Below are 16,696 nucleotides of genomic sequence, written 5' to 3' on the forward strand. Positions count from 1 at the left end.
AATCTTAGAACAACAGGCAACTTTTAAAAAATAAAGATAAAAGCTAAAAAAAAAAAGTTATTGTATTTCTGTTAGAGGGGTTTGTATATGGAATAACCTGAATGATGATTAAAAAAAAAAAACTATAGAAGCCTTTAAAAAGGGGTATAAAGCATTATGTTTTGGAAAATATAGAGCCCTGGAATTAATGAACAATGCATTGAATTTTGTTTGTTTTTATTTTGTCACTTATATAAACAGTACGTTGTAAGTGAAATTGTAAAATTTGCAAACTTGCTGTTCATATGCTGCTTTTCTTTCTTGGAATTCTGTCATTGTTTAACAGGGTTAGGCATGTACCTTTTGCTTCAGCCTAAACCCTTTCAGTCATGATCCACGGGGTGGTAGTCATATGTTTTTTGTAGTGCTGCAAAATGACCAAATAAACTACTGCTACTACTACTACTAATAATAAACTAATAACAATTAGATTTTTTTTGTAGGATCAGTCTAACAATGCCTCTAGTGACTGAGATGGAATTCTTCCAGGTCTTTGTTGTGACCTAACCAGTTGCTCTGGTTTGCAGCTTAACCAGTGAACAGAGCAATCACTGAAGCCCCTGAACCCAAAGCCCTCTCCTCTCTGACAGCTGAGACATCCACGTTTTGGATGGACGAGTCTTGACCCAAATCTGACATGGGGCCTGTTCTAGACTCTTGCACAGGCTTTCCCAAAGGTGACTATATGTACAAGTCCATGTTCAGATTATTGCTCTGAAATCACAAGTGCTTATTTTAGCGGACAAAGGAGATTATAACTGGCATTTGACACAGGATACTCCAACGGTAATCCATCAGGCAGTGTTTCCATGCAGTGTCCTCCTGTTGCATTGTGGTTCTGTTCTTCTGGGACCATAGGCGTCATGATGATGCACAAAAGACCAGGGATTTCTCTCAAATAGGTGTGTCTTTTATTTGCACTTTACAAAACAAGTCCGCAAAATGACTATTTACACCTTCCACCCCAAGGCCATAACAAAAACAGATCTATTACAAAAGTTGCATTCACCACAGACAAGGAGGAACATTTATCTCAGAAAGGATTTTTAAAGACAATGATTTTGATAAGATCTCTGATCCAGCCCTGTGTACGCTGCTGTTTCCTAAGCAACTTTTCCCAAAAATAACAATAAACAAGTTTTACCATTCAGTAAAATCATTTCCACCCATAAACCTACATTTGTGGAATTATGTTTGGTTTCTAGTAACAAAGTTTACGTCATGTCTATGTAGATTAACTCTAAACACACACACACAAAACTAGTGCTGTTGGGACTAAAAGATTGCAATGACTTTCATTTAAAAATCTAACCCTTTAATGAAATATAAGTAGGCCATTTTATACGCATAATCAGAGCAGAGAAAAGCTTTATAATATTTACACCAATTCCACAATATTGTATAGTTGAGATCAGCTTGAAATAAATATATATAATATATAAAACTAAAAAAAAGAAAAATACACATATAACTATCAACAATATAGCTTTTATCAATGTTATTATATTTGTGTTTTGTACTGAAGTGCTGCTTTGCTGTGCCATGAAAAGGCTCAGATCTGATTACAGTATTGTCTGCTTAGAGCCCCTCCTGACCCTTCCAGGCGCTGTATAAAAGCCATGCGCTCTGTCACATCAGCATCACACAGATCAATATTTCTACTTTCTGGTGAGTAGAATTTTTGTGTTATTTGAACAATTTGGACTCTGCCAATACCAAGTTAGTTTTCTTATTTGTTTTCTTACAGGTTTTAGCCAGCAACCATGAAGGTGATCATCTTTACGTGTCTACTTTTCCTAATTATAAAAACAGATGCTCAAACTATCCCAGCGTCTTGTAGCACAAGCGATACAAACAGATCCCCGGGTATATAATCCTTAAACTATGTAAGTTTCATATGTTGTATTTGATCTAATTTTGTATGTTTTTGACTTGACAGAAAACTCTGACATTAAGGTGGTCTGTGGAACGGAGTCTATGGACCTGCGCATCTTGCTTTGCCCCATTTACAATGCCAACTACAACGAGACTCTGATGATTCTCAATGGGCAGACCAACACTGAGTGTAAAGGGACACCAGACTTCACTACCACCCCCCCGGTGTTAAAATTCAAATTCTCCATAAATCAACAGTCTCTTTCTTCCTGCAACAATGTGTTCCGGGTATTGGAACAGAACTTACAAATGCAGATCTCCACAAATGAGTGGTTTTGACACTGTGTCTATCAACAGATCTTTGATGTTGTTGGGAGTGGAGACTTTTCACAGTTTTCCAGTATTCAGCACGTGAACATCTCAGGGAGGGTGGAGTCGTTTGACCCTACTCCTGGTATGATCACCTACCGATCACAGCTAACCTACATGTACTCATGCCAGTACCCCTTGCAGTATGTGCTCAATAACACCGAGATGGCCGTGTGAGTATCCTCAACCCAAATCTGCTACAGAGAAAACAGAACAACATAGATTAACTGAAGCTTCCTCTCTTTTAGAGCTGGAGTCAGCCTCGCCATAACTGACAACAATGGAAGTTTTATCAGCACTCTGACGATGGGGTTATTCAACGTAAGGCCTGCTTTTATGTTTCACTTTTAGATTATGCCTTAAAATATAACTACTCAAATGACAGTCACATTGCTTCTGAGAATAATGCTATGACAAACTGTCAGAACGTAACATCTGATTTGTAATTTGAAGTTAATATAATTGAAAGGACAACATTAAATAATGAACAAAATCTGGGATTTTAAAAGAATATACCACTCAAAATTAACCCTTATCCGAGGGAGTGACACTAAAAAACACACATCTCTTCAAAATGTATCCCCAATAAATGTCTTTAAAAAGTTACACAATAAAATGTAAATGTAACAACCCAACTCTCACAAAAACTCCTGACATATGCAGATGTTTTTTAATTTAATTTAATTTTAATTTACAGGGTCCAGACTTCCTTAAACCTCTTATTATTCCGACAACAGGACTTGGCCTAAAAGAACAAATTTATGTCCAAGTTAGTGCTAGCAATCTGTCAGACAGGTTTGTGGGAATGCTGTATATATTTCAGTAGTACTTCAGCTTCAGTGTCCTCAGAATCCAAACCCAGTCTCTTGGTGTTGACAGATTTAACGTGCTGCTTGACCGATGCTTTGCGACAGTCGGTTTGTATCCTGATAGTACACCAGGTTATGACCTTTTTATTGGGTAAGTTGTATCTCAACACTTGTATTTTATGGTAATATTTCATAATAACTACACCTTTAGTAGCCTTCATAAAAAATGACCAAAGACTTAAATTCGGAATGAGAAAATTGATTAAGATTAATTCTGCTTAGTCACTACTTCATTAATACTCTAACTTGTTCTTTTACCAAATCAGCTGTAACCAGGATCCTCAGACAAAAGTGCTTGAGAATGGAATCTCTCAGAAAGCGTCATTTGTATTTGAGGCCTTTCGATTTGTGCAGCACAAAAACATGACGGTGTCCAGATTCTACCTGCACTGCATCGCGAGACTCTGTAACGTGTCCATGTGTGCGAGCATGTTACCCGTGAGTCACAACTTCATCGGTCATTATTAGGCAACTGTACAATTTACTTGATATACTAACGTGTGTTTGCCTTATCTCTGAGCAGACCTGTCCAGGTAACAGGAGAAGAAGAGCGACAGAAGGAGAGGATAGTGCTACAATCACCTCATCGGAAATTCTTGTGGGCAAGCTACCCACCCCAGCTCTTGTAAATGGCCAGGGTAATAAAGGTACCAACCCGCTCTTGTCGTTTGTGAAACTTCATGTATGTCATAAAACATTGTGTAATGGCTTTGTGTTACACAGCAGGTGTGGTGGAAAAGTTAGAGTACAGCAGCCCCGTGGTGGCAGTGATAGTGTGCGTAGCCCTCCTCTCCGTGCTCTTGGTGATGATGGGGGCTTACTTCACATGGACCCTCCGACATAAACTTAGGCACTAATCGCGCTACAGGACAGGACCCAGAATCTGCTCTGAGGGCAGCAGTGTATTTTAACCAAAGCTTCAGGGATAATAAGGGACAGTAGGATTCACTGACATCATCTAAGGCTACAGGTGATCTGTCAGTAATTAAAGGTTGTTATTAATGTAATCAATCAGCCAAAAGGTTTGCGTTTTGCCAGTTGTTTGTATTATAATGCATGAAAGTATTATTGGTGAAAGGATGTCATGTTAATTAACTGCAGCATGTTTTCTGATTTTTGAGCATGTGTGAGGCTGCCCTGTTTTGATTACGAAAATGACATGTATTTGCACAAAAGTTTAATCCAAATGATAAAATAAACGGTACTACTTTAAAATTATTCTTGTGTTTTGTGTCGTTCTTCCAAAGAGATCCTCTAGATGGTGCTAAATGAACACCATAATATTTGTATTAGACTCAACATAGGGTACAGCTCAAATGTTACATACACTAAATATTTAGAGAATATGAAGACACTGTTTTTTGGTCACACTGCCTTTAATGAAAAAGTGAGGTTAAAACGTAAAGATATAAGCAGTTAGAGTCACAAAACAATACTGTGAATTTCCAGCATGTTTATTATCTTTTACACGTTTAGAATTCTAAATATGTGTGTCAGTAAAGATATGAGCTCTGTCAAAGGTGTGCATATGTAGTGTACATTTATACCAAACTAACTGGTATACTGCAGCATAATAACTAAGCGCTGTTTCAAAAGGTGGATGGTGAATTTTAAAATTAGATTAAAATGTTCAATATACAAATAAGATAAGTTGTATTGTGTGTTCAGGCTTCCATAAATGAAAATCTATTTAGAAGTAGTTTTTGTAGAGTGGAGCCATCGCAAGGGAAGTACATCCTCGACCCATTCATTCGGAGAAGCCATCATGCGGTCCCACAGAGCCACCTCATACGCTGTGGAGTCCATCCAATCCACCAGAGACCCATAACTTCTGCCTATAGAGCACAATGCAAACTTTTCATGTGCAGTGTATTCTGGCATTTCCCAGTTTGACTTGTCTGTGCTAACATCATTTTCCCTGGAAATCTGTAACAGCCCTGTGGTCTTTCATGGTTTTCCCTGAAATAGATCCTATGGGATTTGAAAACAACCTAACCTAGTAAGTGGTACAGATGAAGATTAGTGCTTGTCCCCTGAGTACTGTGAATTTTTGAGCATATACAAACTTTTGGTGTCAAACCCTGGATTTGAACTCTGGCAAACAAAGGACTTTGTTTGTCAGCTGATACATACCTTTTTACAGATCTTTTCTGAAATAAAGCTTGAATTAAATGATATAGTGAACTTCCCTTTTTGGTTACACATTATAATAACTACACCTTCATTTGCCTTAATGACCAGTAATTCAGATTTTGTAACTTCTCGATTAACGGTTAGGTGCACTGCCAAACTTTTCTGGTGGAGGGCCCGCTACCTGCTTGTCTCCATGGAGATGTTATTGCTTTCCTTGGAATGTTTCATGGTATGACATTAAACATATTTATATCACTTTTATCCATGTTTCTGTAATTCCTTCTGTGAACAGGAGCGACTCTTCACAGATCTGATTTGTAATGTAGAGCAATGCTGTAACTTGCTTGTCTCCCTTGTGATAGGTTCAGTCTGTACTGTGGAACATTCTAGACAAAGTAATAATATAATTTCCATGGAGACAAGAAGGTAGAAGACCCTCCACCTTAAAAGTTACACAATGCACCTTTTAGTGTTTTTATTACAGCACAGTACATTTATCAGACTATAGATGGTTACCTGTTCCTGCTCCTAGTCTCAGTCCGCCCAGTAGGTTGGTGGCCAGTCTGTCCCTGTCCAGAACCGTGAGCTCGACGCAGGCCTCTGTTAGGTCAGCTTGCCTGATGCCATCATACACCATGGTGTGGTTAAACACTGGGTCAGCTGTGCCACGGAGAATACGAGTCTTCTGACGGCTCTTTTTGCTCGTGTCTGGCAGAACAAAGCTGCAGAAACACATGTATTAGTATAAAAGACATACAATAAATGCATGTATGTACAGCTGATTTTCATACCACTTAACATAAGGATCAATAGTGGCTCGGATCATTGGAAGATTCTTGCACTCTTTCACCCAAATGTGAATCTCTCCACTGTTAGGACCAACTCTGGCTAAACCTTTAAAACAACACCACGAGACCTTCCATAACAATTTTGCTGTGTACATAAAATTAGCTTAAAAATAATACATTTAAAAAAGGTCTAAAATTGAACAGACCATCGCTTTGGCCATTCTGTGGCACATAACGTATGGCAATCCTCATCTCCCCTCTGCAGTTAGGAGGTGTCAGAGTAGGATAAGTCTGAAAAGGCAAGACAAAAAATAGTAACAAGTGCAGTGTATTGGGTAAACAGGTGCTATGGTGTAAGCCAATATTTCTGTTGTGCAACCATAAGGTAGCTGAACACTATTTAGCTCTCATTATTTGTCTCATAATGGAAAATGGTACAAAAGCAGCAGGAGAAGAGAAATAAATATAAAGATAAATAGTTACAATTAAAATACACTTAAATCCACATACACATTTAACTTGAATAGTTAAATACACATTTAACTAGAATATCTGCATAAACTTGGAATAGAGCTAAAAAACAAAGATGTAAAAATAATAAAATATAACACTGTGTAAGTAGAGGAAAACTACAAGGCTACAAAACCTTTATGTAGTGTAATTATGTAGTAAGGGACTACGACTGCATAAAGGCAAGAATAAATGGCAGGCATAGAGTCTTAAGTGTATTGTACCAGTGGTTATTTTTATGATACAGTATTAAAGCATAATGCATTTCACATTTACTTGTTTACAATGTAACATTTATAATGTTAGAGATTAGAAAAAGACTGCACTCATGGGAAAGAAGTTTTTTTTGTGTGTGTGTGTGTAGCATTTGTTATATAAGTCTTGTGCATGTGATATAACCATCTCAAGTTAACTCTAGGAACTGAGCTGTCTGAGCCCTATACTAAGAAGCCCTCTATTATTTTGATGAGAAAAGAAATTATGCAGCTTGTCTTGTGTGTGTGCGTAAGGGCGGATACTATTCTTACCCGGGCCTTTAGAGCTAAGTAGTTCATCTGGGTGTGGTCAAAGTCCCACTTGGAGAGATCCACGTCTATTTCACCCAGAAAACTATTCTTACCAAAAGTGTCATGATGCCAAACAGAGAGAATTAAGGTCTGTGTTCTGAGATACTCCATACGAACACGATACTGATGAAAAAAAAAGATTAAAAATAGACAAAGTTCTATACTTTACAATGTATATGTCCATAATACAAAAGGTGACAGAAAATTTGATGCTTACTCTGAGGATTTCATTGAATGTTGGATTAAGTGTCTTCTTTTTCACTGATGTTTTTCTCTTTCCTAGATTAGCCTTGTCTGGAACCAGGTAACTTTTGACATACCTTAGAAAAAAATTGATACAAAATTCAAATGCATTAGTTTTAGTTTTACATGCAGGGAAACTAGGCTTAGTGTGAAACAGTATTTTATATTTTTTATATTTTCAGTTGTTATTTATATTAAGTGATAATCAAAGCAGATTCTTGCAGTCAGAGCACTCACGGATCAGAACGACCTCTCTTGGGGTCAACAGGAGCCAAGTCTTTGCACTGAGCCACAAAGATGTGAAACTCTCTGAGCTTCTGCACATAGTGAATGGAGAAATGGATAGTCCCCTGCACTTCTACACTCCCATAGTCTCCACTGTATATGGTCATCACACTTCCACTTAACTAGGACCACAGGAGAAACTTTAGAGCAGAATTTGAACTTATTTTGGCAGTAACAGAAAACAGTTGCATTGTTTTGGGCCAGCATTCACACTTAAACGGAGTTGTACCTCGTTCTGTAAAAAGGGGACAGACTTGCTCATCTTCTTCGTGTGTTCAGGGTCCATATATAAAGATGACAGGGGGGAAGGCAGAGAGGATCCTGAAGCAGATGAGCACATGATCAAAATGGTCTTGGTAAGAAAATAACTAACAGAGAGCATACCATCACTGCTGGATCTTTGGTCTACAGACAGCTCCTGCCTCCTTTCGGAACCTGTACACAAACCTTAAGTTTATTATCTTTAAATAAAAAGAATAAGAAGTACTACTTACGTGGAGTGGATGCTGCAGTGATGTCCTCAAGACTTTTAGCCAGATTTTTGGGACGTGCTTCAGCTCTCCTCAGTGCACGCTTCACAGGGCTGTCGTCATTTTCCCCTGTGCATCAATAGAATGGACAGTGTATAATGTACTACAGGTCATTATTATCCTTTGTTTCACTTGGACTTAGTTTATCTATTTATTCATTTATTTATTTGAAAATATTGCACATTATTGCACAATCAAGGCCTAGATATGCTAAATTTACTCTTGAGCCATGTTGGTACATCATCAAAAACAGAGTTGTGTTTAGTTTCATTCATTCATTTATTAGCCTGTCTACATCTTCAAAGTTCAAAATGCTCTGTTCCACTTTGTGGTGTCATGAAACAGTAGTTTTCAAGTTAAAAGCTACCCTTTACTTTTAGTTCAGTAAAATGTGCATGTGTGAATGAAACAAAACACAACTCCAGGAATGTTTGTGCTGAGGAAACGAGATTATAATATAGATCATAAAATCACATAATTTGGGCCCTTTAATGGGCATCATAAATGTGCCCAAGGTTAGAGCAGATTTTTATTTAAAGTTTGCTGTGCTGCTATTGATGTAAAGAAGTCAGCCTAAAATAGTCAACATTTTAGGTATGATTAAAACAAACCTTCAGCACATTTAGATAGGGATTGACAGTTATTGTTTCCAAGTTGATTTAGACTTTGACTGAACTGGAGCTGATTTTATTCGTCTTGATAACACTTTTGTGTTAGTATTGATACAACTGAAGCTAGTCTTAGTAATTCTGTATTAACTTACTTTAACTAATTTGTAAGACCAAAAATAGTGTCATTATTTCAATACTTCCTTGTTCATATAGACTTTGATATACAAAGTACCCAGCCCACAAAATAAACATAGTGAGCTTAATGCCAGTTCTCAATTTATTTACAGAAACCTTTACGAACAGAGATAACAGGATACAGTATTATGGGTAGATAGCAAACTCAGTATGTCATTCAAACAATAGCAGCGTGATCATATCAAACAATATGTTTGTTTTAGACTAGTTCTGACAGGGCCTCATCACACCTTATGTCACACAAGACTTGAGTTATAGATGACTTGTGTAATTTTACTGCAGTACTGGGTTTAACTTTGACACTGCAATAGTTGCTATGAAAAAGGGTCTAGCTTTGTTGTTTAATTTAGTTAAATTTGAAACTTCTTTACTGTGTACTTTTCTGCCAGCCGCTAGTCCCACGGACTTTTCTTTGCAACTTTGGAACTTTCACAGTATACATTATACTTATCTGTTTTGGAATTACTTCTGTGAGTTTTTATTTCTTTTTTACTGTGATTGAGGTCACCTCCACTGATCTGACTTGTAACATGGCTTTCTAGCGTCACTGGCTTATGCCCATGGAGATAGATACATTTTATGGGATATTGAAGAGCAAAGCATCTTCAAACAACAGACTTTCCATCAGAAGTTCAATTTTACCTTCAACTTATGCAATTGTAAATAAGCATGTCATATCACTGTAACAAGAGTTCTTTGACTTATCTTAAGTAAGTGTCAGTTGGATCACTTAGAACAACAAAATAACACTTTGTGACTCATAACTGCACGCATAGCCCAATTTGTTTATTATGTAATCTGTTTGGATAATGTCACACAGGCCAATTATAAAGATTAAGAAAAGCATGTGCTGTTAATTGTTTTGTGAATTTACGCTTAAAAAAAACAAAAACTATTATGTAATATGGTGCCAAAAGAATGCAGGATACTCACTATTTGAACTGAGCCTGGAGCTGGGTCTGGATTCTGATGCATTGCACAGGGACTCGTGGAAGGTGTCAGAATTAGTGTAGTTGGGGGATAGGGGGTGCTGTTGTGTCTTGCTTCCTCTTCTGCTACTATCATAGTCCACTTTGACCTCTTTTGACCATTTGCTTGGTAGAGTCGTAGAGGTATGGGCACTGCTCTTCTCAGTCATGCCTAAATAGTGCCTGTAGTCTGTGGGCACAAATGCCCGTGCACGAGGAGTCAGTGTCTCTGTGTCCTCAGATTGTCTCCTCAGACCAGGCCCCTTCTCAGTATTGGCCCGCTGCTTCCTGCTGTGAGAGTGAACAGGGCTTACGTCGATTTGAATCTGATCAGTTTCATCAGTACTGAGTGAAAACATGCTTTTTGCCCTACGAAATGAGTTCATACGACTGCTGGAAGGGCTACAACTGTCCTTTCTGGTTTTAGGCACTTTTCCAGAGTCTTTGGAGCTTCTTCTTACCTCTCTTTGGCACATAGTATCTGGTGTAGAGTGATTATTTAAGTGGTTGGCTTTACTTTCCAGTCTTGACCCAGTCTGCTTGTCCGATGTCAACCTTGGTCTGTAAGGAGGAGGGGGTGGTCTAGAGCTGGGTTTTTCATTGTTAACCTCTGGATCACCGCATTTGTTTTCATGTAATGGCAGCTCTTTACATTTGGGGCTCCTAATTTTGTCTGATGTAAATGATTTGGAGTCTGACAAGGCCTCATCCCAGAACTCACGCAAAGAGTTGAACTGCCTTCGGCCCAAACATGGAGATGTCTTTTCCGCCTTTTGATTCGACTGAACCCCACTTAAGAGTTGCAGGGGTCTGTTCTCCTCCTCACTATCAGAGTCCTTCCCAATTAACTGCAGATCACACTCAGACTTGGCATGTCTTTTTGTTTAGTTTCCCACTTGTGGATTTAAGATCTGCTCTGGTTTTCACAATATATCCTGTTTTTGCTCTTTCCTGTTCCCAGAATGATTTGAGATGCTTGATTCTTTCTTTATCCTTCAGTGGGACATCCTGTGTGCTGACGTGTCTGTTAAACACTGGACTTCTGTCTTTGATGGGTGCACTTTTAGGACTTCTATCTCTATGCTTTCTCCTTTTCATGTCCTCATTTGAACTGTGTGCTTGAATTTTAGGGCTAATTTGTTTATTTGGCTTGAGGTGAACAAGCTGGTCTGACTCCAAATTGTCTTTTACCTGAACCTGGAACTCAGGGATTCTCTTTTCTCGCTTGTTTATTTCTTCAAATTGTAGGTCCTCAACCAACAGTGAAATACCATTAGTTTGTTTGTTTGGAGCAAATAATGAGGCAGGTGCCGTTTTTACTAAATGTATTTCTGGTCCGGTTAAACTTTGTAACTCTGAATTGGTTTCTTTCTGATGTGAACTATTGGCTCTGGTTATATAAATACTTTCACTGACATCTGAGTACTTACAGTTGGCATCTGGCAGTTTATCAGTATCTTCTTGATGTACACCCATGTTATTGTGTATGCTTGTAGTTGATTGGGTATCGCAGCGCTCTTCATCTTTGCTGGTCTTTGATTCTTTGTCGTTAGATGTGATTGATTTGCTGATCAATACTTTGGGCCCTGCATTGCTTTTCTCCCAAAAAGACTTCAGATAAGAAATTTTGGCATGTTGATTTTCATTATTGTTCTCTTCCTGCTTCAGCTGTTGATGTATTTCTATTGGTACATGTGACTTGCCAGTATCAGGATCTGCCTCTGTGCTGGCTAGATACTCATCTTTGGAGCTTTTTGTGATCTTTTCCTCACTGTTGTTGAGCCAGTCACTGCTGTCACTGCTGCGGTTGAACCAGTCCAGCACCTTGGTAATGGAGTCATCCTCTTCTCCAGTGGGGGTGGCCATCTGAGGACTTAGTCTGAGTTCCTGTTTAGCTTTGGCTTGCATTTGTTGATCCGACTTATCAATGTAATTCAGATCATAAGATACTGATGGTTCTGCAGCTGAAACAACAAAGAAAAAAGTACAGGAATTTTAAATAATATCCCTTTACTAATAAGTTTGAGTCTGGAGCTTTTCAAAGTAATGGTGCTCTGATTAATGTTAGGCATGGATATAATCATAAATAAATCTGAATTTCATGGAAAGTTTAATTTTTGTGGTTTGCTTCAAAGGAGTTAAACCTTTAGACTTAAAGGTGCACTGTGAAACTTTTCTGGTGGAAGATCCGCCACCTGCTTGTAATTACTTTGCCTTGTATGTTATACAGTATGGAAATAAACTTGGTTAAACAGTGGAATCAAATTACTTGTCAAGACTGCGCATACTAAGAATTCATGTTTTTCAAGGTATTTTGAGCTATAAAACACCTGTAACTGAATACATGCAAGGCAGATAAGTTTAATGCCATACTGAGTAACAATCCATGTCAACAAGCAAGTAGTTGGCTCTTCACCTTAGAGGTTACACAGTGAACCTTTAATATACAGTTATTGTTAATAAAAAAAAAAACACATATAATTTCCATGAGTTTTATAAACATTTTTTTAAATTTTCAATATTTTGTTTCTTACCCACACTACTTCGGGTGAGGCTGAGCTCCTGCCTGCTTGCTGACCCCACACTGCTGATGATCTCGCCCTCTGAATTGTGAATGCTATTGCTGCTGAGTGGAGGGACCGTTTCCGTGGTTACAGGCGGCTTTTGTGTAAGATTGACCTGTCCATCCTCAGCTTCCCCATCTCTTGTGATGTATGAGCTGGCACTGGAATTACACAGGCAAAAGATAAGCAAGTTTAATTAGAAGTTTTTAGGATGATGAATGGTTGTGCTGTTACCTGTTTTTCTCTGGTGCAGGTGTGTTTCTCTCCAAACTAGATCTAGAGCAAGCTTGAGAAAACTCCATGACTTGTTTTGGTGACGTAGCATTTGTTTCTGTGTTTGTATCTTGTGGTTTAACAGTGGACAGATGAGAGCTCCCATTTGAACTATTTTGCAGGCTGCGTCTCGGAGCAGGTACAACTCCAACAGGACGCCCCAAAGTCTCTGGGTCCTGGGCACCACTGAAGCGTCGGGAAAGAAATGTCCTCTTTTTGGGAACAGGCCGAAAACCAGCAGAGGAAGCATCAGAAGTAACAGAGCCAGCTGGGGTCTGACGACTCCCTGAACAGTCAGTTACTGCTATAATATAATATAGAAGCAAAGCAGCATTTACATTAATAGATTAGCAAATTTGTTCATGTTAAAACAAAAGTAAACTAACTGGATAAGATCCACATTTATGAAACCCAGTTCAAACAACTAACCTGGAGATTGTTGCTCTGCACCATGTGAAACATCTACTGTTTCTTCAGGTGGATCGACAACAAGGAGGGAGGCACGGTTAAAAGGGTTGTGTCGTGGCTGGTATGAAAACAAAAATAATTACTTTTGATAATAAATGACTAAATTTAGGCAAATAGATAAAATATCAGTTGGGTTCCACCCTTACCGTTCTTGGTGAGCGAATTTGGAGGGCTTCTTTGTCAGTGGGGCTAAAGTATTAGTAGCACAGTTATTAGGGTCAAAAAAATCTTACATAGGCATTGTGTTGTTTCAAAAATTTAAGAATAATGACCTAGATCTATATATTGTGAATGTGTATGTGATTTGCTTTATCTTAACTACTGAGTGTGGTTTGACTTGTGTAGTATGTGGGGAGTAGGGTCCTCACACCGGCTCCTCAAGTGTGGCAGGATGCTGTTGTTAAACCATAAAACAACTGTTCACAGTCAGCACCACCTTTGTTTGTTCAGACTGAGTCACGGGCACCGCACACTTACTGTAGAAACTAATAAACTGAGCTTCCAGAACAGTGAGGTACTACAGTCATGTGAGTCCAAGACAAAGGAGAAATTTTTTTAAAATGCACTAACTGAAATTACTGCAGAGGACACTGGATCTGAATGACAACACACACACTACAGTCTACATTTTGCTCAACTGCTATATTTGGAAATACCACCTAAAATAATTACAGGTTTATAGCGATATGGCTGTAGTAATGGCATACTTTGTCTCCTGTGGCTGCAGGGCCTCCCAGGTTCTTGCAGGTTTTGGTGGAGGGATCAGATCTGAGCCCTGACTGCTGGGAGACTTGGATCTTTCCATTCTTATGGAGCCATCTGTGCCAGAAAAGTCTTATTAAAGCAGGTGTCTTTAGATGACATTATAAGAGTTGTTGGTTTAGTATCTCACCCAGTGCAGACTTCCTCCGTTTGATGGAGGCCAAGATGATCTCAGATCCATGGATTGTGTCCATGTGTCTGCGGGACTTAGCCTCATAAAACCACTCTCCAGTGAAGTACTTCAGATTGCTGTCAGGCTGTTGGGTGCCACTGTTAAGGGCATTTTCCAGTTTCCTAAAGTGAAGGGAGAATACAGAGGCATAAAACATGTCACAGCAGCTGACTACCATTTCAACTCTTTTGCGATAGAGGTTTTATTGTTTGCTGTAAATTATTTTATTGAGATGATTAACCATGCCAAATAAAGAACAAAAGAAAACATGTGCTTTCTAAAAGGAGCTCTAAATGCTTCACAGAGTTAACACAACTGTCTCTACTGATGCTGTTGTGGTGTAAGAGTTCATTAAAACGCATAAAATAGCTTTGAAGAGGCATTTTGATTTCAATTTTGTAGTGTTTTACAGTTTAGAATATAATTACTATAACATATTTTTACTTGTGTGTTGTTACAAAAATGTCATTGTAATACACTATATTACCCATTGTACTGAATACAATTAGTAGTTATAGTACTGTTGGTAGCAGTAGACAATGATTCATGTATGAAAGTGTCTTCCTTCTTATTTTTATATTACAACTTTACTTTGAACTGCATTTTAGTTAAATCATAAGCAATAGAAAATATTTCTTCTAAGTTCAAATTGAATCAGATCTGCAAATGTCTATTCCAGCTCCTCTCTTTTTTGGACAGAGAGCTCGTGGTCATGTGAATAAAGGGCAGTACATTATTACAGCCTGCTGCCCTAATCCTTTTACACTGCTGCTCCAGACACTGCACGCATTCCCCTTCATGTTGAGGATCAATTTAATTTAACACAAAATTAAAGGTCTACTCAGTACTTAGTTTGATCATGTAATACACTTTTAATCCTTAAAAATAAATAAACTTGTTTCTTTCCATTATAAAAACATTTGACAAAACAATTTAACGCAGATCTAAACAATAAACTTAATTCTATTTCATATCCAAATGTTGCCTGTATTTCTTATGTCTTGTTCTAAAAAGGCCAAATATTTAGTGTAATTGTTATGAAATCAAAAGGCTGTGAGTCTGTCACCACTGTGTCTCTGGGGTCATCTATTTCAGTCTGGACAAGCAGCATGACCCTCTCTCATGTGTCGACTTCAGCTTGGCCCTAATTGAATTGAACATCTCACATTGAGGTTTCTCAGCATTGAAGGCAATGTCTTTATCCAGCCAAGCCATTATTGTGTTATTCTATTATGGTCAGAGAAGTATCCAGTCTTGAACAACATGTTTACTGTTTCACCACAGCCCCCTCTTACAAAACTACCCAATGAATGACTTTGAAAAACTTGGAAAAGCAATGAAACTGCATTACTTCAGTAACATGACGTTAACGTAAATGTGCTATTAAACATAGGCCTAGCTCCCAGGCAATGATATTAAACCACTGCAATCATCTGTAATAGTGAGGATGATGACTTCAACCTGGGCAGACTTTATTTTGAATTAGAACTAACACTTTATTTTGTTATCCTACTTGGTCACTATATCCACAGTCACTATATCCACTAAGGCTCGTGGCATTGTGAAATGTGCATGAAGATGAAGTACCGTATCCTCTCGTCCTCAGCCCTCTTCAGCTCTGCGTCCCGGGACAATACGGTCATGATGACCTCCTGCTCCTCCTCTGTCAGGTGGCTCAGGTCAATCATCCTGTTTGTCTCCACCAACAGGTGGTAGCCAAAATATAAGGAACACCAGGAGCTGCAGTGTTGGACAGATTAATGTGAATATAGTATGCTGACAGTCAGTAGAAGAATGCAAAAATACTTAACTAAAAATATGTTTTTAACTGAATATTGAGCATATTTAGGTAACAGTAACTACTACTTCTACTTAGCAACATATAAACAATAACAAATGTTTATTTTAATTAGGAAAACAAAGTAAAAAGCAAATACATATTTTAGCACAGAAACAATTAACCAAATAATACATCAGTAATAAAAGCGATTTTTGTCTTAAGTCAAAAGGTGGTCAGCCATAACAAGTTAAAACATGTTAACAAAAAAAGGCTCGCTCCTCTCCTATAGTCTGTTATATGACAATTGAAGAAAAGTAAACTGTAGTCTACCTTTGGTCTATCGGCTCCAAAAGTTCAGTGGCATTGTGCAGATCTTTTACGTTAAGAGCTTCTTGTTATGTCCGCTGTGACGCTGATGGAGGAGCTCGCGTCTTGATCAGAAGTTGAAGGGCGGACTCAGACTTTGAGGATGAGTAGAGCCGCTCCAGTCACTCCTCAAGCATCTGTCCCGCAGCTCGCATTAGAGCACTTTCAAAAGCGCTCTTATCGACCCCACACAATACATTAGCACTCAATTATCACATCTTGTGATATAAATTGAACTGTAAAGCCTTTTGACAGAGTGCTCTGCCGACCGGCGGGTGATGTAGTATTGAGCTGCCGCCAGCAGGGGTCCTCAATATCCACAGGTTATGT

The 16,696-nt window shown here is 38.4% G+C and overlaps 3 protein-coding genes across 3 annotated transcripts; 1 reads left to right on the forward strand and 2 right to left on the reverse strand.

The window, feature by feature from the left end:
- Nucleotides 1-1,694: 1,694 nt before the first annotated feature.
- On the forward strand, nucleotides 1,695-4,349 carry LOC110163729 (zona pellucida-like domain-containing protein 1). Its single transcript, XM_055147925.1, has 10 exons — nucleotides 1,695-1,707; nucleotides 1,787-1,905; nucleotides 1,979-2,202; nucleotides 2,272-2,456; nucleotides 2,532-2,604; nucleotides 2,981-3,078; nucleotides 3,163-3,243; nucleotides 3,419-3,590; nucleotides 3,676-3,799; nucleotides 3,876-4,349. The coding sequence occupies exons 2-10, from the start codon at nucleotides 1,803-1,805 to the stop codon at nucleotides 4,007-4,009; spliced, it is 1,194 nt and encodes a 397-aa protein (XP_055003900.1). The 5' UTR covers nucleotides 1,695-1,707; nucleotides 1,787-1,802; the 3' UTR covers nucleotides 4,010-4,349.
- A 181-nt stretch (nucleotides 4,350-4,530) lies between these two features.
- sytl2b (synaptotagmin-like 2b) lies at nucleotides 4,531-10,762 on the reverse strand. The gene is made up of 11 exons (XM_055148074.1): nucleotides 9,947-10,762; nucleotides 8,172-8,276; nucleotides 8,062-8,112; nucleotides 7,907-7,998; nucleotides 7,630-7,799; nucleotides 7,367-7,469; nucleotides 7,111-7,272; nucleotides 6,280-6,364; nucleotides 6,077-6,179; nucleotides 5,802-6,007; nucleotides 4,531-4,987 (listed from the first exon to the last, which is right to left on the reverse strand). The coding sequence occupies exons 1-11, from the start codon at nucleotides 10,455-10,457 to the stop codon at nucleotides 4,839-4,841; spliced, it is 1,737 nt and encodes a 578-aa protein (XP_055004049.1). The 5' UTR covers nucleotides 10,458-10,762; the 3' UTR covers nucleotides 4,531-4,838.
- Nucleotides 10,763-10,842: 80 nt separating this feature from the next.
- LOC129407304 (synaptotagmin-like protein 2) lies at nucleotides 10,843-16,546 on the reverse strand. The gene is made up of 9 exons (XM_055148073.1): nucleotides 16,331-16,546; nucleotides 15,808-15,960; nucleotides 14,179-14,342; nucleotides 13,994-14,105; nucleotides 13,433-13,475; nucleotides 13,248-13,344; nucleotides 12,780-13,122; nucleotides 12,516-12,706; nucleotides 10,843-11,945 (listed from the first exon to the last, which is right to left on the reverse strand). Exons 2-9 carry the CDS (start codon nucleotides 15,906-15,908, stop codon nucleotides 10,843-10,845), a joined length of 2,154 nt encoding a protein of 717 aa, XP_055004048.1. The 5' UTR covers nucleotides 15,909-15,960; nucleotides 16,331-16,546.
- Between the last annotated feature and the right edge of the window lie 150 nt (nucleotides 16,547-16,696).

The sequence above is a fragment of the Boleophthalmus pectinirostris genome, unplaced genomic scaffold, assembly GCF_026225935.1.
Source record: "Boleophthalmus pectinirostris isolate CB_2022bp ecotype Guang Dong unplaced genomic scaffold, ASM2622593v1 HiC_scaffold_9, whole genome shotgun sequence".
Taxonomy (NCBI): domain Eukaryota; kingdom Metazoa; phylum Chordata; class Actinopteri; order Gobiiformes; family Gobiidae; genus Boleophthalmus; species Boleophthalmus pectinirostris.